The following is a 21774-nucleotide window of genomic DNA, read 5'->3' on the forward strand; positions in this document are numbered from 1 at the left end:
TCAATTTCGGTGTACATTTCTTCAACCTCCTCATCATCATGGCTCGATGTTGGTGCATAAATCATTATAATCTTTAGCTTGTATCTCTTAGAAATGTTGAGTATTAGTCTTGACACTCTTGGTGATGTACTTTTGAATTCCAAAATGTTGTTTTTAAATAAAAATATAACATGTTACAATATTGTTTTAAATGTTTTAAATTTAAATAAAATGTTTTAAATGTTTTAAATTTAAATAAAATGTTTTAAATGTTTTAAATTTAAATAAAAATAAAACATGTTACAATATAAAACACTATATCCATACGGTCTAAATAATAAATTTAATCAAAAATATATGACGAATAATTTAAAAGATATTTGCGTTTATAATATGTTTCAAATTCACAAACTTCGTAAATATAATCGCAATAGGAAATATAGTAAATCCAACACATATAAAAGCAACCGAGAACATATAGGAGACTTCATAGATTTATTCAAAATGTGGGACACGGATCCTATAAATATTAGTAAAATACATAACACACTTTTCAGTATTAAACTTAGCGTACTCAAAGCACTAAATAGAAAAACCAATGATTACGTCTTTGTATCTTCTCATCTTATGCACATCATATCAGACAATGTCAAATTCAGATTTCATATTTTGAATGTTAGCAAGCAGCCGGAAAACTCTGTCCTCATCTTATACTTTCAAAATAAATTAATGGATGATTTAGATATACATAAAACTATTAATTTACGTAATGACTTGCTGCCTATTAATAACTTACAAATTAATATCAGATTTAGATATTCTAGACCATTTGGTCTTAAAGCGTGTAACTATAAAACAATAGCTACAAACCTTCACAATATTAACATCGGACAGGATACATGTGTTTGCCACAAACCTTCATTTCATAGGTATGTGGATCCTAACCATAATCACATTATAACCGGCAATTTAGATATAATCCCACATACTGAACTTAGAGATATTTTATCACTGGGTTTTAAATTTCGACCTAATTTACCTATTAATAAATCTAACTTTAAAAAATTGTTATATCTAGATTTACTTAAATACTGCATAAGATCACCATACAACCATAACATACCGGTTGAAGCATACCACATGTGGCTATTTACAATGCTTAATATCATATCTAGCAAATATAATCAATTGAAATTCATACAGGATAATCTATATAATACCAAATTAATAAATAGGCAGCTCAAAGATATACATGAACATTTTGTAATTACTGCCGTTTACAAAGCTGCTTGCAATTATGCAATCATATGTAAATCATATTATATAGAAATTTTAAAAAATGAACTACAGTCTAGCCATACATATAAACAGATAACATCTTCTTCTAATATAATAATCAAAAAATTAATTGCATTACATAAAAAATTAAAGTTAAAGTATAATAACCCAAAATATCCATTTATATATGGCATACCCAAATTTCATAAAACACCGATTGCTTTTAGATTCATAACATCATGTAGAGATAGTTATGCTAAATTTCCCGGAAAAATGTTAGAAAAGTTACTTAAAATTATATTAAATAACTTAAATAAAACTATTATAATAAATAATAACTTACCTATTATAAATGCTCTAAAAAATAATAATATTCATCAAATACAAACATTTGACTTTAACAGTCTATTTACGAGCATTAATCTTGATAACTTAAAAGTCTCCCTCCAGAAACTATATTTAGAAAATAAAAATGCTATAAAGGTTGATTTAACCTATTGGGATTCTCTAATAAAATTATGCATCTTTAATAATTATGTATATGACGGAACATCGTTATACCTACAAGTGACTGGCACCCCATGGGAAGTCCAGCATCAAGCATAATCGCAAACCTTTATCTACATTATACAGAAAGAGAATTCCAAGATAACCTACTTATATATAGATACGTAGATGATATGTGTTTTTAATTTTCCACATTTTGTCCAGGATTACAGTAAATTATATCCAGTAGAACTAGTATTGAAAAAAACTAATAATTCCGATACTATAGCAAATTATCTGGATCTTCATATAGAAATATTCCATAATAATAATATAGACGTAAACATATATAATAAAAGAGATGCATTTAATTTTTTAACGTAGTCAGCCTTACAAACTGGAAATCTAATATATCAAAATCAGTGCATGCTAATATAATTTTATCGCAATGTCTAAGGATTGCTTATATCTGCAATAGTAATAAAAATTGTTCAGTGGGCTTAACAGCGTTGTACGGCAGGTTGATCAATAATAATTTCCCTATCGCTTACCTGAAATATCATTTCAGGAAAGCGATAAACATAATTAATTTCAAAAATTTGTTTTCTTAACCTATTATTTTAATATAATTTTCAATATAATCGTTATATTTAGTGCCATGTATATATGTAAATAGGATACACTTTGCATTCTTGGTGTCTTACGGCGTAGAAAACTTGTACCCACCGGCTTGCAAATTACAGTGTATCTTTTTTTTTTTTTTTTTTTAATATATATAGTTAAATTCATTTAAATTTACTTAAGTTCACGCTGAGATAACATGCAAATTCAGCTCAGGGTCCTACTATAGGAACGGGTTTGCGATCCCGGGCACACCCGAGCCACAACTTATATCTTGTAATGTCTTTAAACTGTCCTACACTCTTTACTTTTATTTCTCCGAAATTATTAGGGCAATCCGAGGACGTAGGAGAAACTATTTCTTATCTATACCACTATTTTTCGCCTTTATGGAGTTCAGGTTCTATTATTCCTACTCCTTTAGTTTTTCTTCTTACTATCTGCATGTTTCTCTATGCGTTAATTTAATTATTTATTTTTACCGTATCCATCACATAGGGGGCACCACATATTATTTTGACGACTATTACATTATGTCCTAGATACAGTCAATATGTAGTATGTATTATATATTTAATCTTATTTTAATCATTAAATTACGTTCTCTGTCGGGTCAACGATGATTAATATATGCTTACATTTATATTTTACTTATATTTCTTACCTTTGAGTCTAACATTTCTAAATTTTTTTAACTTTTATTATCTTCTTTCGATTTATTTATATTCGATTTACATCCGGCCTATACTGGTTTATATTTGGTTAGATTTAAATTACTCACATCTGATCATCACAGAAACAGAGAACTTCTTGTCGTTTTTTGCCTTCATTCTGGGTGGTTGGCCCCAGTTGAAGTCATCTAGATTGTCGGTAAAAAGCGATAATATTTTTTTTTTTTTTTTTTTGCGTTTTCTTAGATCCCTGATGGTATTATTATCCTTAATATTATAGACATTATGGGTGTATTGCATGATTGCTTGCAACTGCATTGACTCATAAATATTATTTACATATTAGTTACAGTTATTGTTATATATATATATATATATATATATATATATATTATTTTATCTTTCTATTGTGGTTTATTGTGTTTATTTTCTTAATTACGGGTGTTTTCTACTCATAGGTATTATGGTTAATACATTACTGGTCTTTAAGCTAGCCTAAACTCGGTTATCTTAAATGCCCAGGGCCTATTCATTTATTATTTTTCAACTTGTTACGTATTGCTAAAGAAATTGTCATATTAATTATAGATGAAAAACTGTAGCAATACTACTTTATGACAAAATGATAAAATATTAAACATTTTTATACATTTATTGTATTACATCTTTATACATATTTGTATTACATCACATGGTCGTCAATCCCCTACTTCATCGGGGGCTTTGAGCGGATTGACGGTCCATTCGATGTAATGCATTACTTACTTACCCGTTTCTGTTTGTATCTATCACAGCTTTGCTATTTTATCCGATACTGAATTCTAAGTTTCTTTTAAATTCCCATTTTTGTCCCTTTCCCATTGCTATTAGTTAAATAGGTATTATTTATTATAAATTTATTATGAACCGAATTAATATCCCATAATTTCTACAGCAACTGTGATAGAATACACAAAGCCCAACGGGTGAGTTTTTTAAAAAATTACAATAACTTTACTTACTTGATGTGTATAAGTGGAGGTCGTAGTGTCGAATCAGGAAAGTTTCCCATCCTACTTGATGTGTTTCGGTGGAGGTCGTCGAGTCGAAAAAGGTATGTTTCGCACCCTTAACTTGTTTTATAGATGGCTATTTTTATGGCTTTGTCGCTTTAGCGTTTCCCTGTGTTCCGATGGTGTTTTGGCGGAAGTCCCCGAACTTCAGGCCAAGGTCTATTATGGTGGTTTTGTGGCAGGTTAAATGAATTTATTTAGTTGTGTATTTACAATATTTTTACATTTATTTTATGTCTCACCTCGGACAGTGCCGGTACCGCTTTTCCAAGGCGTAACAGCACTTGTTTGTCCAGAGGCAAAACTATATACATATATACAGCCTCTTACTATGGGAGAGGGGGGGGGGGTTTAATTTTGGCAATAGGTTGTAGTGCAGTCAGGCGACGAGCCTCGCCTGAGTGCAATAAACCTAGTAAATAAGGGGATACTCTTCTGAGTAATTACTATTATATTTTTAGTTGGCTTTTGATAAAAGTATATGGGTCTACATTGGGATGGTGTTTTCTAATATTTGCGTATATGGCAGTTCTTACGTGATATCTACTGTATTGTTTGGGAATTTTGTTTCTATCCAGCGTTATAATAAGTTTTTTAATGGCTATATTTCCACTATTTATATTGTTGCATATTTGTAATAGTCTGTTTGTCTGATTTCTTATGGTATTACCATGTATATGCTTTGCTATGTTACTTTCCCAGTGTGTGAGTTTTATTGTTTCGAAATTAAAATGATCTCTTTTATCATGGTGATGTGTATATATTTTGTCTGGGTGGATGGTAATTTCGCTGTCTAAGTAGACAGCTTTTAAGTTGTTATCCGGATTTGTACATTCTATTTTAAGGTCTGCTGGGTAATAATTCTTTGCAATATTTATAAAGTTGTCATGGTTGAATACTATTACGTCATCAATGTATCTGTAGAATTTTAAACTGTCCGTAATGTTACTTTCATAATGGTGTAAGTAGAGGTTAGCCATTGCACAAGAACTGCTGGATCCCATAGCTATACCCCTGCTTTGTAAATACACTTTGCCTCCCATTAGAATGTAGTTTCCTTTGACGCTGATTTTTGTAAGGTCATTCCAGTATTGTTTTTTGCATTGTAGTATGTTGTGATATTTTTGGTAATATATCTGTAGTACTTCTATTAGGTTGTCATGCGATATGCTTGTAAAGAGGTTTTTAAAGTCGTATGTGTTTATACATTTAATATTATTGTTTTGTTTTTTTAAATAATCCAAATATTCTTTGTTGTTGTTGATAATTCTGGTGTTTTTAATTTCTTTGTTGATGTTTTTTAACTTGTCTTCCATGATTTTACTGGTATATTTAATATAGCTGTTTTTACCTGAAGTAATGAATCTTTTTCCCGTAGGAATCTTGTGATATTTTGGAATCCAATATATGTAGGGGTATTGCATTCTGTCTATTTTAATTTTAAGCTTTTTATGCATGGCCAATACTTTTTTGCTGATGCTGTTTGGATTGGAGTCTATGTACTTGTATGTTTCATTGTCATGCAATTCCTCTTTGATGGCTTCTATGTAGAATTTTTTGCAAATGATAATTAAACCCCCCCCCCTCTCCCATAGTAAGAGGCTGTATATATGTATATAGTTTTGCCTCTGGACAAACAAGTGCTGTTACGCCTTGGAAAAGCGGTACCGGCACTGTCCGAGGTGAGACATAAAATAAATGTAAAAATATTGTAAATACACAACTAAATAAATTCATTTAACCTGCCACAAAACCACCATAATAGACCTTGGCCTGAAGTTCGGGGACTTCCGCCAAAACACCATCGGAACACAGGGAAACGCTAAAGCGACAAAGCCATAAAAATAGCCATCTATAAAACAAGTTAAGGGTGCGAAACATACCTTTTTCGACTCGACGACCTCCACCGAAACACATCAAGTAGGATGGGAAACTTTCCTGATTCGACACTACGACCTCCACTTATACACATCAAGTAAGTAAAGTTATTGTAATTTTTTAAAAAACTCACCCGTTGGGCTTTGTGTATTCTATCACAGTTGCTGTAGAAATTATGGGATATTAATTCGGTTCATAATAAATTTATAATAAATAATACCTATTTAACTAATAGCAATGGGAAAGGGACAAAAATGGGAATTTAAAAGAAACTTAGAATTCAGTATCGGATAAAATAGCAAAGCTGTGATAGATACAAACAGAAACGGGTAAGTAAGTAATGCATTACATCGAATGGACCGTCAATCCGCTCAAAGCCCCCGATGAAGTAGGGGATTGACGACCATGTGATGTAATACAAATATGTATAAAGATGTAATACAATAAATGTATAAAAATGTTTAATATTTTATCATTTTGTCATAAAGTAGTATTGCTACAGTTTTTCATCTATAATTAATATGACAATTTCTTTAGCAATACGTAACAAGTTGAAAAATAATAAATGAATAGGCCCTGGGCATTTAAGATAACCGAGTTTAGGCTAGCTTAAAGACCAGTAATGTATTAACCATAATACCTATGAGTAGAAAACACCCGTAATTAAGAAAATAAACACAATAAACCACAATAGAAAGATAAAATAATAATATGTACTCTGTTCGTACCCGGGCATTGCTAAAACAGCTACTGGGACAACAGAAAAATCTAGAAATAATTTAAGGAAAACCACTATAAAAGTATATTAAAAGTAAAATACAACATAAATTATCATATTACTAAAGAATAATATATATATATATATATATATATATATATATAACAATATATATATATATATATATATATATACAGTTACAGTTATATATATATATATAAAAAAAACAGTGTTTTCCAGGTTAAGATGTACAATGTAAGATGTAAGATGAGTGCCTCGACCTCGTGGACAAACGGAAACAGGCAAAGTTGGTCGACTTTGAACGGTACCGGCAGCTAAACCGAGAAGTCCGACAAAGAATGACAGCAGAAAGAGAAGCATACTGGAACCAAGTGGCAGACGATCTTGAAGTGGCGGCATCCAAAAACGAGTACCGCACTCTCTACCGCACCCTCAGATGTCTGAGTGGAAAGACTAAATTGACTAGTGACAACATCAAGAATGCTGATGGGACCTTCGTGCGATCACCATCCGAACGCCTGCAACGGTGGAGTGAATTCTTCAAAGCTCTGTATAATCACGACCCACCTCAGGGACCGCCAGCAACAGCACTCTCGATCGACCCCCCCTGAGGTCTCCATGGTCGATGTTGAGCCTACAGTAGAAGAAGTGAAAGCAGCCATACAATCCCTGAAGAATGGCAAGGCACCAGGAGTGGACCAAGTCACCACAGAAGCGATCAAAGCCGGGGGAGATGTACTGCTTCGCCGACTACACTCACTCCTCAAAACCATCTGGTGCACTGAACAAATTCCGTTAACATGGAGGAAAGCCATTATCGTACCAATCCACAAGAAAGGTGATAACCGGGACTGCAAGAACTACCGTGGGATCAGCCTCCTTTCCATCATTGGAAAGGTCTTTATGAAGATTATCCAGTCAAGACTGCAAAAACATCGCGAGCAAACCAGTCGAGAAGAACAGGCAGGATTTAGACCCGGGCGAGGATGCTGTGATCAAATCTTTGCCATTCGTCAGCTGATGGAGGAGAGGATCCGGTGTGGACAGCGAACCGTCATTGTTTTCATTGACTTTAAGTCTGCTTTCGACTGTGTCCACCGGCCTGCCTTATGGAAACTACTAGAGGTTGAACATGTACCTCGAAAAGTCATCACACTCCTCCAAACTGCATACAACGGTTTAACCAGCCAGGTGCGCATCCAGAACGATTTATCTGAGGAATTTACCATCCAAACTGGAGTCCGCCAAGGGAATGTAGCCTCCCCGTTGCTTTTCAACATCGTGGTCGACGCCATTATGAGGCAAGCATTCAGAAACAGACAGGGCATACAATATGACAAGGATCACTATGTGACTGACCTGATGTTTGCTGATGATAGTGCTATCCTTGCCGGTAACGACGCTGAAGCCACGGAAATCCTCTACGACATTGCCCGCATTGCCCGGCCATACGGTTTGAAGATCAATGCTGGTAAGACAAAGGCCCTGACAACAGATGGGTCGCAAGCCACCATCTATCTCGAAGGCGTCCAGATCGAGCAAGTGCAGGACTTTAAATACCTTGGGTCGCTGGTCCAGGAGAAGAAAGTTGCATCCACCATGGAAATTCACAGCAGAATTGGACAGGCGGCCACTGCGTTCGCCTCGCTCAAATGGTGTCTGTGGAAGAGGACCAACATTTCCACAAAGACTAAAATCCGACTCTTCCGGACTTTGATCCTGCCCATTCTTCTTTACGGATCGGAAACATGGATTTGTCTCAAGTTAGATTTGAACAAACTTGAGGTATTCCAAATGCGATGCCTGCGGCAGATCTTGGGCATCTCTCTTCGCGACCGCATCACTAATGATACCATCCGCGCCAGATGCCAACAGCAACCAACCATTGCCGACCAAATCCAGAAGCGAAGGCTCAGATGGTTTGGCCACGTATGTAGAATGGGCACGAACAGAATACCATCCACACTCCTTTGGAGACAACGACCCACCCAATGGAGCATCCAACGGACCGCGCCTAGGAAAACGTGGGCCAAGCAAGTGGAAGATGACTTGAAGAGCCGACGTCTCGACCTTAACCAGGCCAGGACTGAAGCCATGGATCGTAAGGTATGGAAGAACATCACAGAGCAAGTCCGAAACCCTGCGGCACCTACAGCAGCATACTGGTTGCGTGGCCAACCGCCTCCCCCAGCTGCCAGCTAAGGACCAAAGAAGAAGAAGAAGAAGATGTACAAATGTGAGTGCAAGTAAATTCACCTGTGCAGTGGCTAAATGAATACAGTTTTGATGAGTCAAAAAAAAAAAAAAAAAAGTATGGATGTTTTTACAGTTCTGTTTATTTAGGTGGTACCTGTGTCCTGTCTCTGGGTGTATGAAAGGAGGCACATGAGTGAGTGATTGTTGTCCATTGTACCTACTAGTCTGCCCCTAAATGAGTAATAATAATAATAATAATAATAATAAAAAAAGATGTGTATACCTGTGTATCTGTAAGAGTGGAAGGTGTGCATAAAGTTTGAATATATGAAGTGTGTGTGTGTGTGTGTGTGTGTGTGTGTGTGTGTGTGTGTGTGTGTGTGTGTGTGTGTGTGTGTGTGTGTGTGTGTGTGTGTGTGTAGTGTTCTGGCAGGCCTACTCCTACTTTGACTGCAGTGGAGGTAGCCCACAGGGAACCACCCCTGCCTTGCTGACCCCCAACCATCCTCTCTTTTGAGGCATAGCATGGGAACTGCTGACACTGGCTACAGCTAGTCTGGCCAGTGTGCAATTTCATGCAGAGCTGCACAGTGTATCCACAGAGTAGACCCCCCCACTCCCACATAGGGCACTCTGACCCTATGACTTTCTTCCCCCACCTCCTGTTCCCAGCTTTTTGCCTGGTGGATCCTTACACCACAAACCTTTTACTTTTCCTTAATAGCCCCCCCCCCCTGTGTGAGGATGGCTCCTCCCACAGGAGATATCCCTCTATTCCTTTAACAGCAGAGATGGGAGAAATCCCAGGTGCCGTCTGACACAAACACCCCTTATATATATATCCCTTTAACTTCCTATTTCCAGGCAGACAGCCTTCCTATTGTCCACCTTAATCTTAATCTGTTCCCTCACTCTTCACTGTCATTCCCTTTCATGCTTTCCTCTTCTAGCAGATTTTTCCCCCCAGGGCCCTCCCTGGCAAGCTCAGGTGCAGTCCAGGGTTTGCCCCTGCCAGAGAACTTTCTACCTATACACTTGGCTGCCTCCCCAGAGGCAAGGACAGGCAACGTGGGGCCCATTAGGGGCCCCCTGGCTAAATTACGGAGGAACAACAGGCCAACACAAGCTAACACTAAACCTTACATTATCTCTAGAATTTACAGAGTTTGTAGTGTCACAACCCCTGATTCCACTTGACAATATACACAATACACAACGTCATTTCTGTATACATTGTACTTCCCACATTCAAATTCTGCATCCCTTAAGTCTGTGTGACATAAGGGATGCAGAATTCTGTCTCTGATATCCCAACAATGTCTCCATTTGATATATTGACCAACACTTCAAATTCATCAAATTTATTTACCATGCTCCTAGCATTGGTATACTTGTCCTACTGTTAGTTACTCTAGTAGAGTCCATGTATTGACTTGTTCCATGATGACTTTTTTTTGGCTTATGCTGTATAAGTTTATCTTGCATCATTTTCCATTACTACCACTACTACAGCAGATCTTGAAATTTCTGGCGCCTTGCTTTCCAGGCTGCTGCACATTCCAATCGAAGCAGTCCAAGAATCACTTTCACTTCTGCCTCTGGCTATTGTTGATCCATTAGTCTGTTTATCCCCACAAGCTAGAAGTTTTCCAACCCACCTAACACTGCCTCGATAGCATTAGCAAATATTTTTGCACTCTTTCTAATTAAATATATCCCATCCCTTTAGCAGTCTCTCCCATTAACATGCATGGACCACACTGAGAAAAATTCTACCCCATGTGCCTTGCACAATTTCCCCAGGGCCAAATTGATTGATAAGTCTTTCATCATATACTCCCTCCTATTGTGTATGGGTAGAATGGATGACACTTTCTAATTTAACTCTAACTTGCGACTTTTTTTTCAACACTGCCCTGTACTTGTTAAGTAAGTCTGCAGACCTCCTACACTTAATAGTGTAGGAGGTCTGTACATATTCATACACTTAATAGTACGAATATGTACAGTTGCACACATTGGCAAAGTGTACAACAATATCACTTTTTGTGCCCTTAAAAGATAATGCTACTCTACAACATCATCTAATTTTGTCCTCGGCAGCCATACCCTGGTCCTATTTTACTTATCCTTTTTGCACAATATATTTCCCATTTCCCTGATAATAGTCACCCTGACAATAAATTCATTATTAGAGGTACCATTACAGGAAGAATAACTTTTTTCAATGTTGACCTGTACTTAAGTGAGTGTAGATTTCCTACTCTTATCTGTCAATTAGTGCCAACTTTTACAACACTATCACCTTTTGTGCCCTTAAAAGATATTTGATCTACATTATCAACTTTTGCCCTTGGCAGATGTACCCTGGTCTGCCTATCAATATAGGCAGATTGTGATGCCTATCAAGGCATCACAATGTAGTTCATTGTACTGCTAGAGGAAACAAAAGAGACATCTAGCTCCAACAGGATGGGGCAACCTGCTATACTGCATGCTCAACCATTGAAACACTGCAAGTTTTTTTGGGACTGAATCATAAAAAAAGGACCTTTGCCACCTACATCTCCTGATTTAACATCCCCAGACTTATTTTTATGTACTTATTAAAGCAGAAAGCTTATGAGAGAAATACACAAAGAATTTGTTATATTATTATACGGTTAATAATAATAATAATTTAGCAACTCAAAGTGAACACTGAAAATGCAGTTCAAAGTGTTTCAACACAAACTCTGTTACATCACTTGCAACGTGATCAAAACAGTGAATTTATTTATTGCTAACAACAGAGGACACTTCCAGCATTGTTTATAAACTGTTATTTGTTATTTATTCTGATAATAAATTGTATTTTCCTTTGATAATTTTTTGGTTTACTTTTAAAATGAACACCCTTAGGCATTCATTTTAAAAGGTGGTTAAAATTAAAGTGCACTGCTTTGGCTACATGTAAGTGGCAAACCATGATTCACCTAGAAATGAAATTTAAAATAGACATTGTATAGGCCATGCAGAACAAAAAAATAATAAATAAATAAAAAAGATGATATTAGGGTAGTGTTTGGCACCATAAGCTGATGCCAAGCAAAGTTTATTTAATTTACATTACAGAAGCTACAGGTTGTGAAGACAAAATTATTAAATAGCCATTTCTATTGCAAGTTTGCTTGAAGTGTAGTAGAGCATGCATGGCAAAACATTTCATAAGGTTTGTGTTGGAATACTTTAAGGAAGGAAAGATGCTAGTTGGGAGGTGAGAGCATGTTGCAGGTATAGGGCATATTGCTAGTTCTTTGTGAACATTTATGTTTCCAAAAATAATTGGGTTGATAGGGAGTTGTTCAGCTTGTTCAATTCTGTGTGCTAATTATGGAGAAAGCAATGATGAAATTGAAATATGGCATACTATAGAACAAGACTGAGTTGCTGAAAAAAGTGAGTAGGTGCCCTGGAGGGTAATAAAACTGAGGACTTGGCATTTATTGGCACTCTCCCAAATGACTTGTCTCCATAGATACATCATCAAGTGCCAACTACTTCTGTTCCAGATGAGGTAATTTTAATTATTATCTGTAATAAAAAGATGAAACAGAACCGGAGTATGTATATCTTCCTGCTGCAAAAACTGACATTGTCACTAACCAGTTGTCAGTTCTTAAGAGAACTAAGCATGTATGGTTATTCATGTGGGAACTAATGACTTAAAGCAAAACAAGTTGATCACTTGGCCACAAAATATAAGGTTAAGCTGGAGAAATGAAGTGAGATAAGACAAAATGTTACCATGTCTGTAATTCTTCACAAACATGACAGGAAGGAGTAAATGATCAGAGCCACGTTGAGGTGTTATAAGGCCTTGAATGGTAACAATTGCTAGACACTGCAAGGCATTATGGGGTAAATTTTTCTCAACATGGCCTGCCCTATTTTACAGAATGCTTTTAGTATTACTATTAACAAAATGAGGCAAGAAAGCAAACTTATATAGCAACAGCCAAAAAAAAGTTTTTTACCCATTTCTAAAGACTTCCTTCTAATATTTGCCCAATTCTTCTTTAAATTTATGCAAACTAACACTTCTACAACAAAAGATGGAAGTTTATTCCAACAATGAATTCTGTGTTTTCAATTTAAATTTATGTCCACTTGTGTGTGTGTGTGTGTGTGTGTGTGTGTGTGTGTGTGTGTGTGTGTGTGTGTGTGTGTGTGTGTGTGCGCGCGCACTCATCTGAGAAAAAAAAAAAAGACATTATCAGCATTTACATTGCTCAGTCTTTTTAAAACCTTAAGCACTTAAGTTAGATTACCGAGCTGATGTCTCGCTTCTAGATACTGCAATCAATCCATCTTTCTTGATAAGAATCAATGATAGGATACAGGACAATGTCAAAATTGCAGATGATGTAAAGATTAGTATAATACTTAATCATCAGCACTAAGCAATGCTTCTATAGGGTGACTCACTCAAGGATAGTCAGAAAAATGAAAGTTATGTTTTAATGCAACAAAATGAAAGTTCTTGAGGAATGGCAACTCCAAAATAATTTATATGCATAGTGAGATGAATTAAAAACAGTGGAGGAAGAAAGGGATTTTATGAAGCTCTCCAAAAAGTGCAAACAGGCAGCAAGGAAGGCCCATGGCATCCTATTCATGATTTATCAAATGTTTGCTTGTAGCGATAGGAAGACCATGATCCCACTGTATAAGGCAATGGTAAGACCACAATTGTATGGAAACTGTACCTAAAAAAAAAACATCAAGTTTCTTTAAAGGGTGAAAAGACAGGCAGTACACCTGGTGAGATCAGCAAAAGGATGACCATATGAGAAAAAAACATCAAATACACTGTATGTGGGGATACAGAGATAATAGCATTAGTAGAGGCATATGATGCAAGAAAGCAAGCTAATATAGCATCAGCCAAAAAAAAAAAAAAAAAAAAAAAAACCTTCCCATTTCAGCCATCCAAGATAGAAGTTTGTTCCAGCAATCAACCACCCATGACTAAAGGCAAATTTCCACACATCTATTCTACAACTGTATTTTCTCAATTTGAATTTATGCCCCTTCAGGTGCAGAATCTGAGCAAGAGGGAAAATCCCCTCAGCGATGGGATTTTCTGTCCTTATCTGTCCTTTGAGCAACCTCAGCATTGAGGTTGCTCAAACCATTCAAGATCTTATAACACCTCAATCAGATCACCTCGCAGGTGCAACAATTTGCAGAAATTAAGCCTTTCTTGGTAACAAAAACCCTTTGTTCCACTCACTAATCTCATTTCCTCCTCTGTACTTGTTCCAATAGCTCTAGATCCTTCCTAAAATGAGACCTCCAGACCTGTATGTAGTACTCAAGGTGTGGCCTGAACATCACCTTATACAAGGGGATAATCACCTCTTTATCCCTACGAGCAAAATTCCTATATATCATTGACAAGGCCCCATGAGCTACTTTTGCAGCCCATCTGCACTGCTCAGAAAACTTCATATCTAACTGCAGAATTATCCCCAGGTCTTTTTCATTCTCCACTATTCTAAGTGTAGTACTGCACAGTTGGTATGTTACTCTGAGGTTACTCCTACCCATATGCAGCACTTTGCAGCATTTGTCAATGTTAAACTTCAGTTGCCACCTCTCAGTCCATCTACACAAATTTTCTAGATCTGGTTGCAGTAGCATACCATCCTTACTGTCATTAACAACCCTACCAACCTTTGTACCGTCAGCAAACTTTGACATTAAGCCTGATATAGCTTCATCAATATCATTCATAAATACAGAAAACAATGATGGGCCTACGACGGACCCCTGGGGAACTCCACTAATAACATTAGTTCACAAAGAGCAGTGTTTCAATTGATTACCACTCTGTCTTCCCACTCAACTATCCCTTTATCCGTAGCAGTAACTTGCCCTTAATGCCATACTGCTCCAACTTGTACAGTAGTCTTCCATGTGCAACAGTATCAAAAGCTTTCCTAAAATCCAAGTATAAAAGTGTTCCTAAAATCCAAGTATAAAAGTGTTCCTAAAATCCAAATATAAAGCATCTTAGAAGATTCCTAATTGAGGTGTATAAGGCTCTAATAGGAGAAAGTAAAATGAATTAGGGAGAATTTTCACTGATATAAGTGATTCCAGAGCTAGGGTCCAAAATTTCAAATAATTTAAATTAATTGGATTGCAGGAAGTTTTCTCTAAGCCAGCAAGTTGTTGATTACTGGAATAAATTGGCTCCACACAGGAGGTTGAGGCTGACAGCTTGGGGAAATTCAGAGGTCAGTGGATGGGCTCCAACAGAAGGAGGGAGTTAAATAAGTAGTGTTTTATTTATTTATTTTTGGCTGGTGCAGCAAAAGCCTCAGGCTTCCTTGCGCCATATGTCTAATACTAGTATTCAAGATGGGGCCTAACCACTGCTATATACAATGAAATAATCACCTCTTTATCCCTGTTGACAAATATCCTATATATCACTGACAGAACCCCATAAGCTGTTCTACAACCCTGTTTGAAGCTCAGAGAGGAGTAATTAAACATTCATGTCAGAATATATAATTAACCCACAGATCTTTATTTGATTATCAACTACCTTGATGTTGGTGCTATTCAAATGATATATTACTCTGGGATTAGTGCTACCTAAATGCAGTATCTTGCATTTATCTACATTAAACTTCAAGTGACATGTTTAAGCCCATCTGCATAGTATATCTAGATCTTGATATACTAGGCAGACAGGCCTAACCACCTTTGTATCACAGCAAACTTGAAATAACTACATCAATATCATTCATCATCATCAGCCATTTTCAATCCACTGCAGGATGAAGGGCTCTCCAGTAACTTTTCAGTTCCTTCTGTTTTGTGCAATAGCCATCCATTTACTACCCACAAGATCTTCAATTCCACCTGTCCATCTCCGTTGTTGTCTTCAGGTTTTCTTTTAGCTCCTCGTGAGTAGCATTCTGTTATTTTCTTAGTCCATCTGTCATCATGTCTTTGAGCTGTGTATCCTGCCCAAGTCCATTTCAGTTCTTTAGTTTGATAAGAATGTCCTTTACTTGTGTTTGCTGTTTCTCTTCTTATCCAACACTCTGATTCCTAATATAATTCATTCCATTCTTCACTATGTAGTTTTCAGCTTCTCTTCCATCTTTTGGTGAGTGCCCAAGTTTCACTTCCATAAATCATGGTGGGGAGTATACATTGGTTCATTATTTTGTTTCAGGCAAACTGGGATATTGCTCCTCATTATGTGACTATATTTCCTGAATGCTACCCATCCGAAATTTATTCTTCTCTTGACTTCCAGTTATTTATCATTATTACAGCTAATGACTTGTCCCAGATAAGTATATGAATCCACCTTTTCAATTACTTCTCCTTCAATGATTATATCCCTTTCTGTGGCATACTTGTTCATCATTACTTTTGTTTTGAATATATTAATGTTTAGTCTGAAATCCTTAATAACCCTGCATAACTGATTAAAAGTTTCCTCTAATTCTTCAGGATCATGGCTTATGATCACAACGTCACCTGCAAATAGTTGTTGTTGTTGTTATTTGGTTTTTAGGAGCATTAGCAACTAAGGCCATATTGCTCCGGGATATGCGGTGGTCATTCCCTGACCTTTCCACGTCCTCCGTATTTGGTGGTGACGGGCTCGAACCCCGGTCTAATCAAGAAGCGTGTGCTACACACTGCTGCTCCTTCCCACCTGGCTACGGAGGCGCCATAATCTGCAAATAGTAAATGGTTTAAGTATTCGTCATTCGCATTGACCCCTTTTTGCGACTAGTCCAATTTTCAGAAAGCTTCTTCAAGGGCATCAGTAAACAACTTTGGAGATATTGTGTCTCCTTGTCGAACTCCTTTCTCAATTTTAAATTTGCTACTGTCTTTGACTAGTTTAATAAAGGATGTAGTGTTCTCATATATTTTCTTCAAAATCATAATATATAGGGTATCTATGCCTTGTCATTCCAGTGCTCGAAACATTGCCTTATGCTGTAGGTGATAAGGCAATGTCTTATGTCCAAATGTTGTTTCATAATTCACAAATGCCAGGCATAATGGCATTTTATATTCATTTGCTTTCTCCATTAGCTGTGATATTACATGAAGGTGATCCATAGTTGCAAATCCTGTCCTAAAGCCAGCTTGCTCTTTCTCTTTCGAGTGATTCTCATCAAGTATTCTTTCTAATCTGTTAGAAATGACCCTTGTGAACAATATCATTAAAAATGGTAGGTGGATACCAACATGAAACAGGAGGAGCAATGGCCATTTATAAATACTTTGTCTCCAACCATTTAACCATTTATTAAGTTTAGTATTTTGTTAGTAAAGATGAAACTGATTTGAAAAGAAGCCTTATGGATTCAGGGAATGTGATAAGTGGGAGGAAGGGAAAAATAACGCAAGGAAGCAAGCTTATACAGCATCTGTCAAAACAAAAGAAAGATGAAATATGAACTCAGGTTGATTTAAGCTGATTAATAAGAAAGTTATAATTTTAAATAATTTTTTTGGATTGCTTTATTATATAGGATGATAATTATATGACAGAAGACTGGTTTTCATATTACAATTCAAAATCTTTATGTAAACCTGAGATTGACTTACTTGTAAAATTTTGCAAGCACATAAAGCATCTACATCACATCCAGCCAATATTAAAACTCTCTAAAAGGGAGAAAAAAAAATTTAGAATAATGACATAGATTCAAATTTACTAAAGATAAAAAAAAAAACTTTATAAAAACAATGCTAATAAAATACTCTTGTCCTGTGTAGTTTAGTTTTTATCACAAGTATATATGTGTGTTCTAGTAACAGTTTTTTTATAGCATGCATGCCAGAAAAAAATAAATACATTATAATACGGAAAATGCTGCTCTAAGAAATTGGCCTATTATTTTTTAATAACTTTTTGGTGTTTTAATGTGTGTTATGCTATTTTTCCTTTGTGGTGTTAACTTTTTCTCCAGATAGATGAAGAATAAAGAGTGACTGAATATACAATAAAACATGGCCATCTCTAATTAGAAAGATGAACATATGTTAAATTAATAATTAACCATTACAAATGACTGCTATTGAAATGGCAGTTATTACTCATTTAGAGAGGTCTGGGTTTGAATCCAAATGGAGATGAAGAATTCTTCAAGGCATCCTCATCTTAGGTAAAGGGAGTAGTGATTTCCTTTATGAGCTCTGCAAGGTTTTTCTGTCTAGAAAACATGCACACCAGCCCATGTACATACATTTATACAGATAAAATACAGTTGGGAAATATAGTCCAAGATGCTGATTTGTCCTAAAACCACCACCAAGTTCCTTCTCAACACCTTATCAGAACTATATATATAGGCATACCTCGCTAATATGGCAAGTTAGTTTCCAGACCACCATCATAAAGCAAATAACAGCCTTTTTTTCACTTACCAATGCATATAAAAGCCTAAAAACATATTTACACTATCATTTATTAAGTTCACAATAGCACTAGGCTTAAAAAAACAATGCAAAAGTAAAAATAATAAATTTAAAAAAAAATGCTGCAGTACTGTATTGCTAAGCTTAAAATATTTTCATCCTTTGCTTATCATCATCATTATCAGCCATATGTTGCAAGGAAGCCTGAGGCTTTTGCTGCACCAGGCAAAAAAAAATTTTCTGAGTTACCCTGAAAGAGAGAGAGTGAGCAAAGGGAATTACCAAGGAAGAGAAGAATTATGATATCCAGCTCAGGACGCTGGGTGTTCCAAGCCCATAATCACCAGATGTGAGCTCCATGGGGTTATGGTGACTGATTAATGAACATTTTAGAAATAATTATGGAAAGAAAGCTGAAGGAGATAGAAGTAATTATGGAAAGAAAGCTGTTGAAGGTTGGGGTGGCTGTGACACTTTCTTAAAATAAGTTTGCCTCACTGAATGACGCTTCCTTTCAAGAAGGATTTCTCTGTAGCATGCTATACCGTTTGATAGTATTTTACCCACTGTGAACTTTCAAAATTGGCATAAATCCTCTCAAAGCCTGCCATTACTGTATGAAGTAACCAATGTAGTGTTCTAAATCCTTCATTGTCATTTCAGCAATGCTCACTGGATCTTCAGGGCGCTTCCATAGCCAGGTGGGTAGGAGCAGCAGTGCGTAGCACATGCTTCTTGATTAGACCGGGATTCGAGCCCATGAGCCACCAAATACGGAGGATGCAGAAAGGTCAGGGAATGACCACCGCATATCCCCGGAGCAATATGGCCTTAGTTGCTAATGCTCCTAAAAACCAAATAACAACAACTGCATCTTCATCAGGAATAGATTCCATCTCAAGAAGTAACCTTCTTTGCTCATCTACCAAAAGTAAGTCCTCATTCCTTATTGAAGCTGATCATGACATGCCAGCAATTCAGCCACATCTTCAGGCTCCACTTCCAGTTCTCTTACCATTTCCACCACATTTGCAGTCACTTCCTCCACTGAAGTCTCAAACCCTTCAAATGTGAGTGGGAATCAACTTCTTCCAAACTCCCTTTAATGTTGATATTTTGACCTTTTCCCATGAATCATGAATGTTCTTAATGGCATCTAGAATGATAAATCCTTTCCAGGAGGCTTTCAATTTATTTTGCCTAGGCCCACAGAGGTATCACTATCTAAGGTAGGTATAGCCTTAACAAAAGTCCATCTTAAATAATACGACTTTAAAGCAGCAATTGCTCCTTGATCCATGGGCTGCAGAATAGATGTTGTGTTAGCCGGCAGGAAAACAACATTAATCTCCTCATATATCTCCACCAGAGCTCTTGGGTGACCAGGTGCATTGTCACTAATCAGTACTACTTGAAAGGAATTTTTTTTTACTAAGCAGTAGGCCTTTACAGTGGACTTACAATATTCAGTAAACCACGTAGTAAACAGATCTGCTGTCATCCAGGCTTTTTTTTCAATTTATAATGCACAGGCAGGCTAACTTTAGCATAAGTCTTGAGGGCCCTAGGATTTCCGGAATGGTAGATGAGCATTGGCTTCAACTTACAGTCACCAGCTACATTAGCCCCTAACAAGAGAGTCAGCCTATCCTTTGTAGCTTTGAAGCCAGGCATTGACTTCTCCTCTCTAGCTATTAAAGTCCTTGATGGCATTTTCTTCCAATATAGGGCTGTTTCATTGATGTTGAGCATCTGCTGCTTAGTGTAGCCACCTTCATCAATTACCTTAGTTCTGGATAGCTTTCTTCAGCTTCTACATCAGCACTAGCTGCTTCACCTTGCACTTTTATGTTATGGAGATGGCTTCTTTCCTTAAACCTCGTGACCCAACCTCTGCTAGCTTCAAATCTCTCTTCTGCAGCTGCCTTGCCTCTTTCAGCCTTCGTAGAATTGAAGAGAGTTAGAGCCTTGCTTTGGATTAGGCCTTGGCTTAAAGAAACGTTGTGGCTGGTTTGATCTTCCATCCAGACCACTAAAAATTTCTTCGTATCGACAATAAGGCTGTCTTGCTTTCTTATCACTTTTTTGTTCACCGGAGTAGTACTTTTAATTTCTTTCAAGAACTTCTCCTTTGAGTTCACTACTGTGCTAACTGTTTGGCATGCCACACCTAGCTTATGGCCTATCTCAGCATTCAACATGCCTTTCTTACTAATCTCAGTCATTCCTAGCTTTTGATTTAAAGTAAGAGGTGTGCGACTCTTCTTTTCACTAGCACTACAGTTAGGGGCCATTGTACTGTAATTAATAATTACAATAATAACAATAACATGAGTAAAACGTTTAAAAAATTTTTAAATTGCCAGAATACGACACTGCGACGTGAAGTGCACAAATGCTGTAAACAGACTGAGAGCAGGTAACAAAATGGCACCGGTCGACTCACTCGATCCAGCTCTGAGTCAGCTGATATGTGTGTCTCTGCCGAAAACCCCCTTAAGAGCAAGGCAAGTGCCGAAAATAATCAACATGAATATAATTGAAAAGTGTTATATTAGCAAAGCACTCTAAAGCAAATAGTGCTTAAAGTGAGGTATGCCTATATATTTATATATATTCAGCCAATGTGGTGTTGTCCATTCCTGGAGAAAAACTCCACATCATGCCAACTAACACAGTATCAAGTGAAAATGCCATCAGAAGGTCCTCCTCTAGGAAAAGAAATGAACCCAAGATTTTTAAACCAGGTATAAACAGTACAGCCTCCAGAAACTGCCACGGAAGAATGTAGCACAGCAAAAATTGCAACCAGAGAAAAATATGTTCTTAGGTTAGGTTAGGTAAAGTAGTAGTAGTAGTAGTGGCATGTGATGCAAGAAAGCAAGTGTATGAGCCAAAATGTATGAGCAAGTGTATCAGGAAAAAAAAAAAAAAAAAAAAAAAAAAAACTTTACAAAACAATTCCCTCTAAATGTTTGTCCAGTTCCTCTTTAAATTTATTTAACCTATCAACTTCCACAACGACAGATGGAAGTCTGTTCCAACAATTAGCCACCCACTGGCTAAAGGCAAATTTCTGCACATCAATTCTACATCTGTCTTTCCTCAATTTGAATTTATGCTCCCTTAGGTTCGTAATCTGAACAAGTAAAAGTCCCATCAGAATTCAGCATTCTCAACACATTCAAGGCCTTATACACCACAATCAGATCATCTCGCAGATGCCTAGTCACCAGCCACTGCAATTTGCAGAACTTAAGCCTCTCTGGGTAAACGGATCCCTTCATTCCGCTCACCAATCTTGTTATCCTTCTCTGTACACACTCAAGCAAATCTACATCCTTCCTAAAATGAGGCCTCCAAACCTGTACGCAGTACTCAAGGCGTGGCCTGACCATTGCCTTATATAGAGGGACAATCACCT

The 21774-nt window shown here is 36.7% G+C and overlaps 1 protein-coding gene across 1 annotated transcript in view; it reads right to left on the reverse strand.

The window, feature by feature from the left end:
* Positions 1-21774, reverse strand: part of Cdc45 (cell division cycle protein 45) — a 143497-nt gene that overhangs the window by 107180 nt on the left and 14543 nt on the right. Inside the window, exon 3 of the mRNA XM_090373853.1 lies at positions 17538-17597. Coding sequence (XP_090229979.1) covers positions 17538-17597 — 60 coding nt within the window. The remainder of the gene's footprint in view (positions 1-17537; positions 17598-21774) is intronic.

Source organism: Mastigoproctus giganteus, chromosome 5 (genome assembly GCF_048544385.1).
Source record: "Mastigoproctus giganteus isolate SK-2022 chromosome 5, ASM4854438v1, whole genome shotgun sequence".
Lineage (NCBI taxonomy): Eukaryota > Metazoa > Arthropoda > Arachnida > Uropygi > Thelyphonidae > Mastigoproctus > Mastigoproctus giganteus.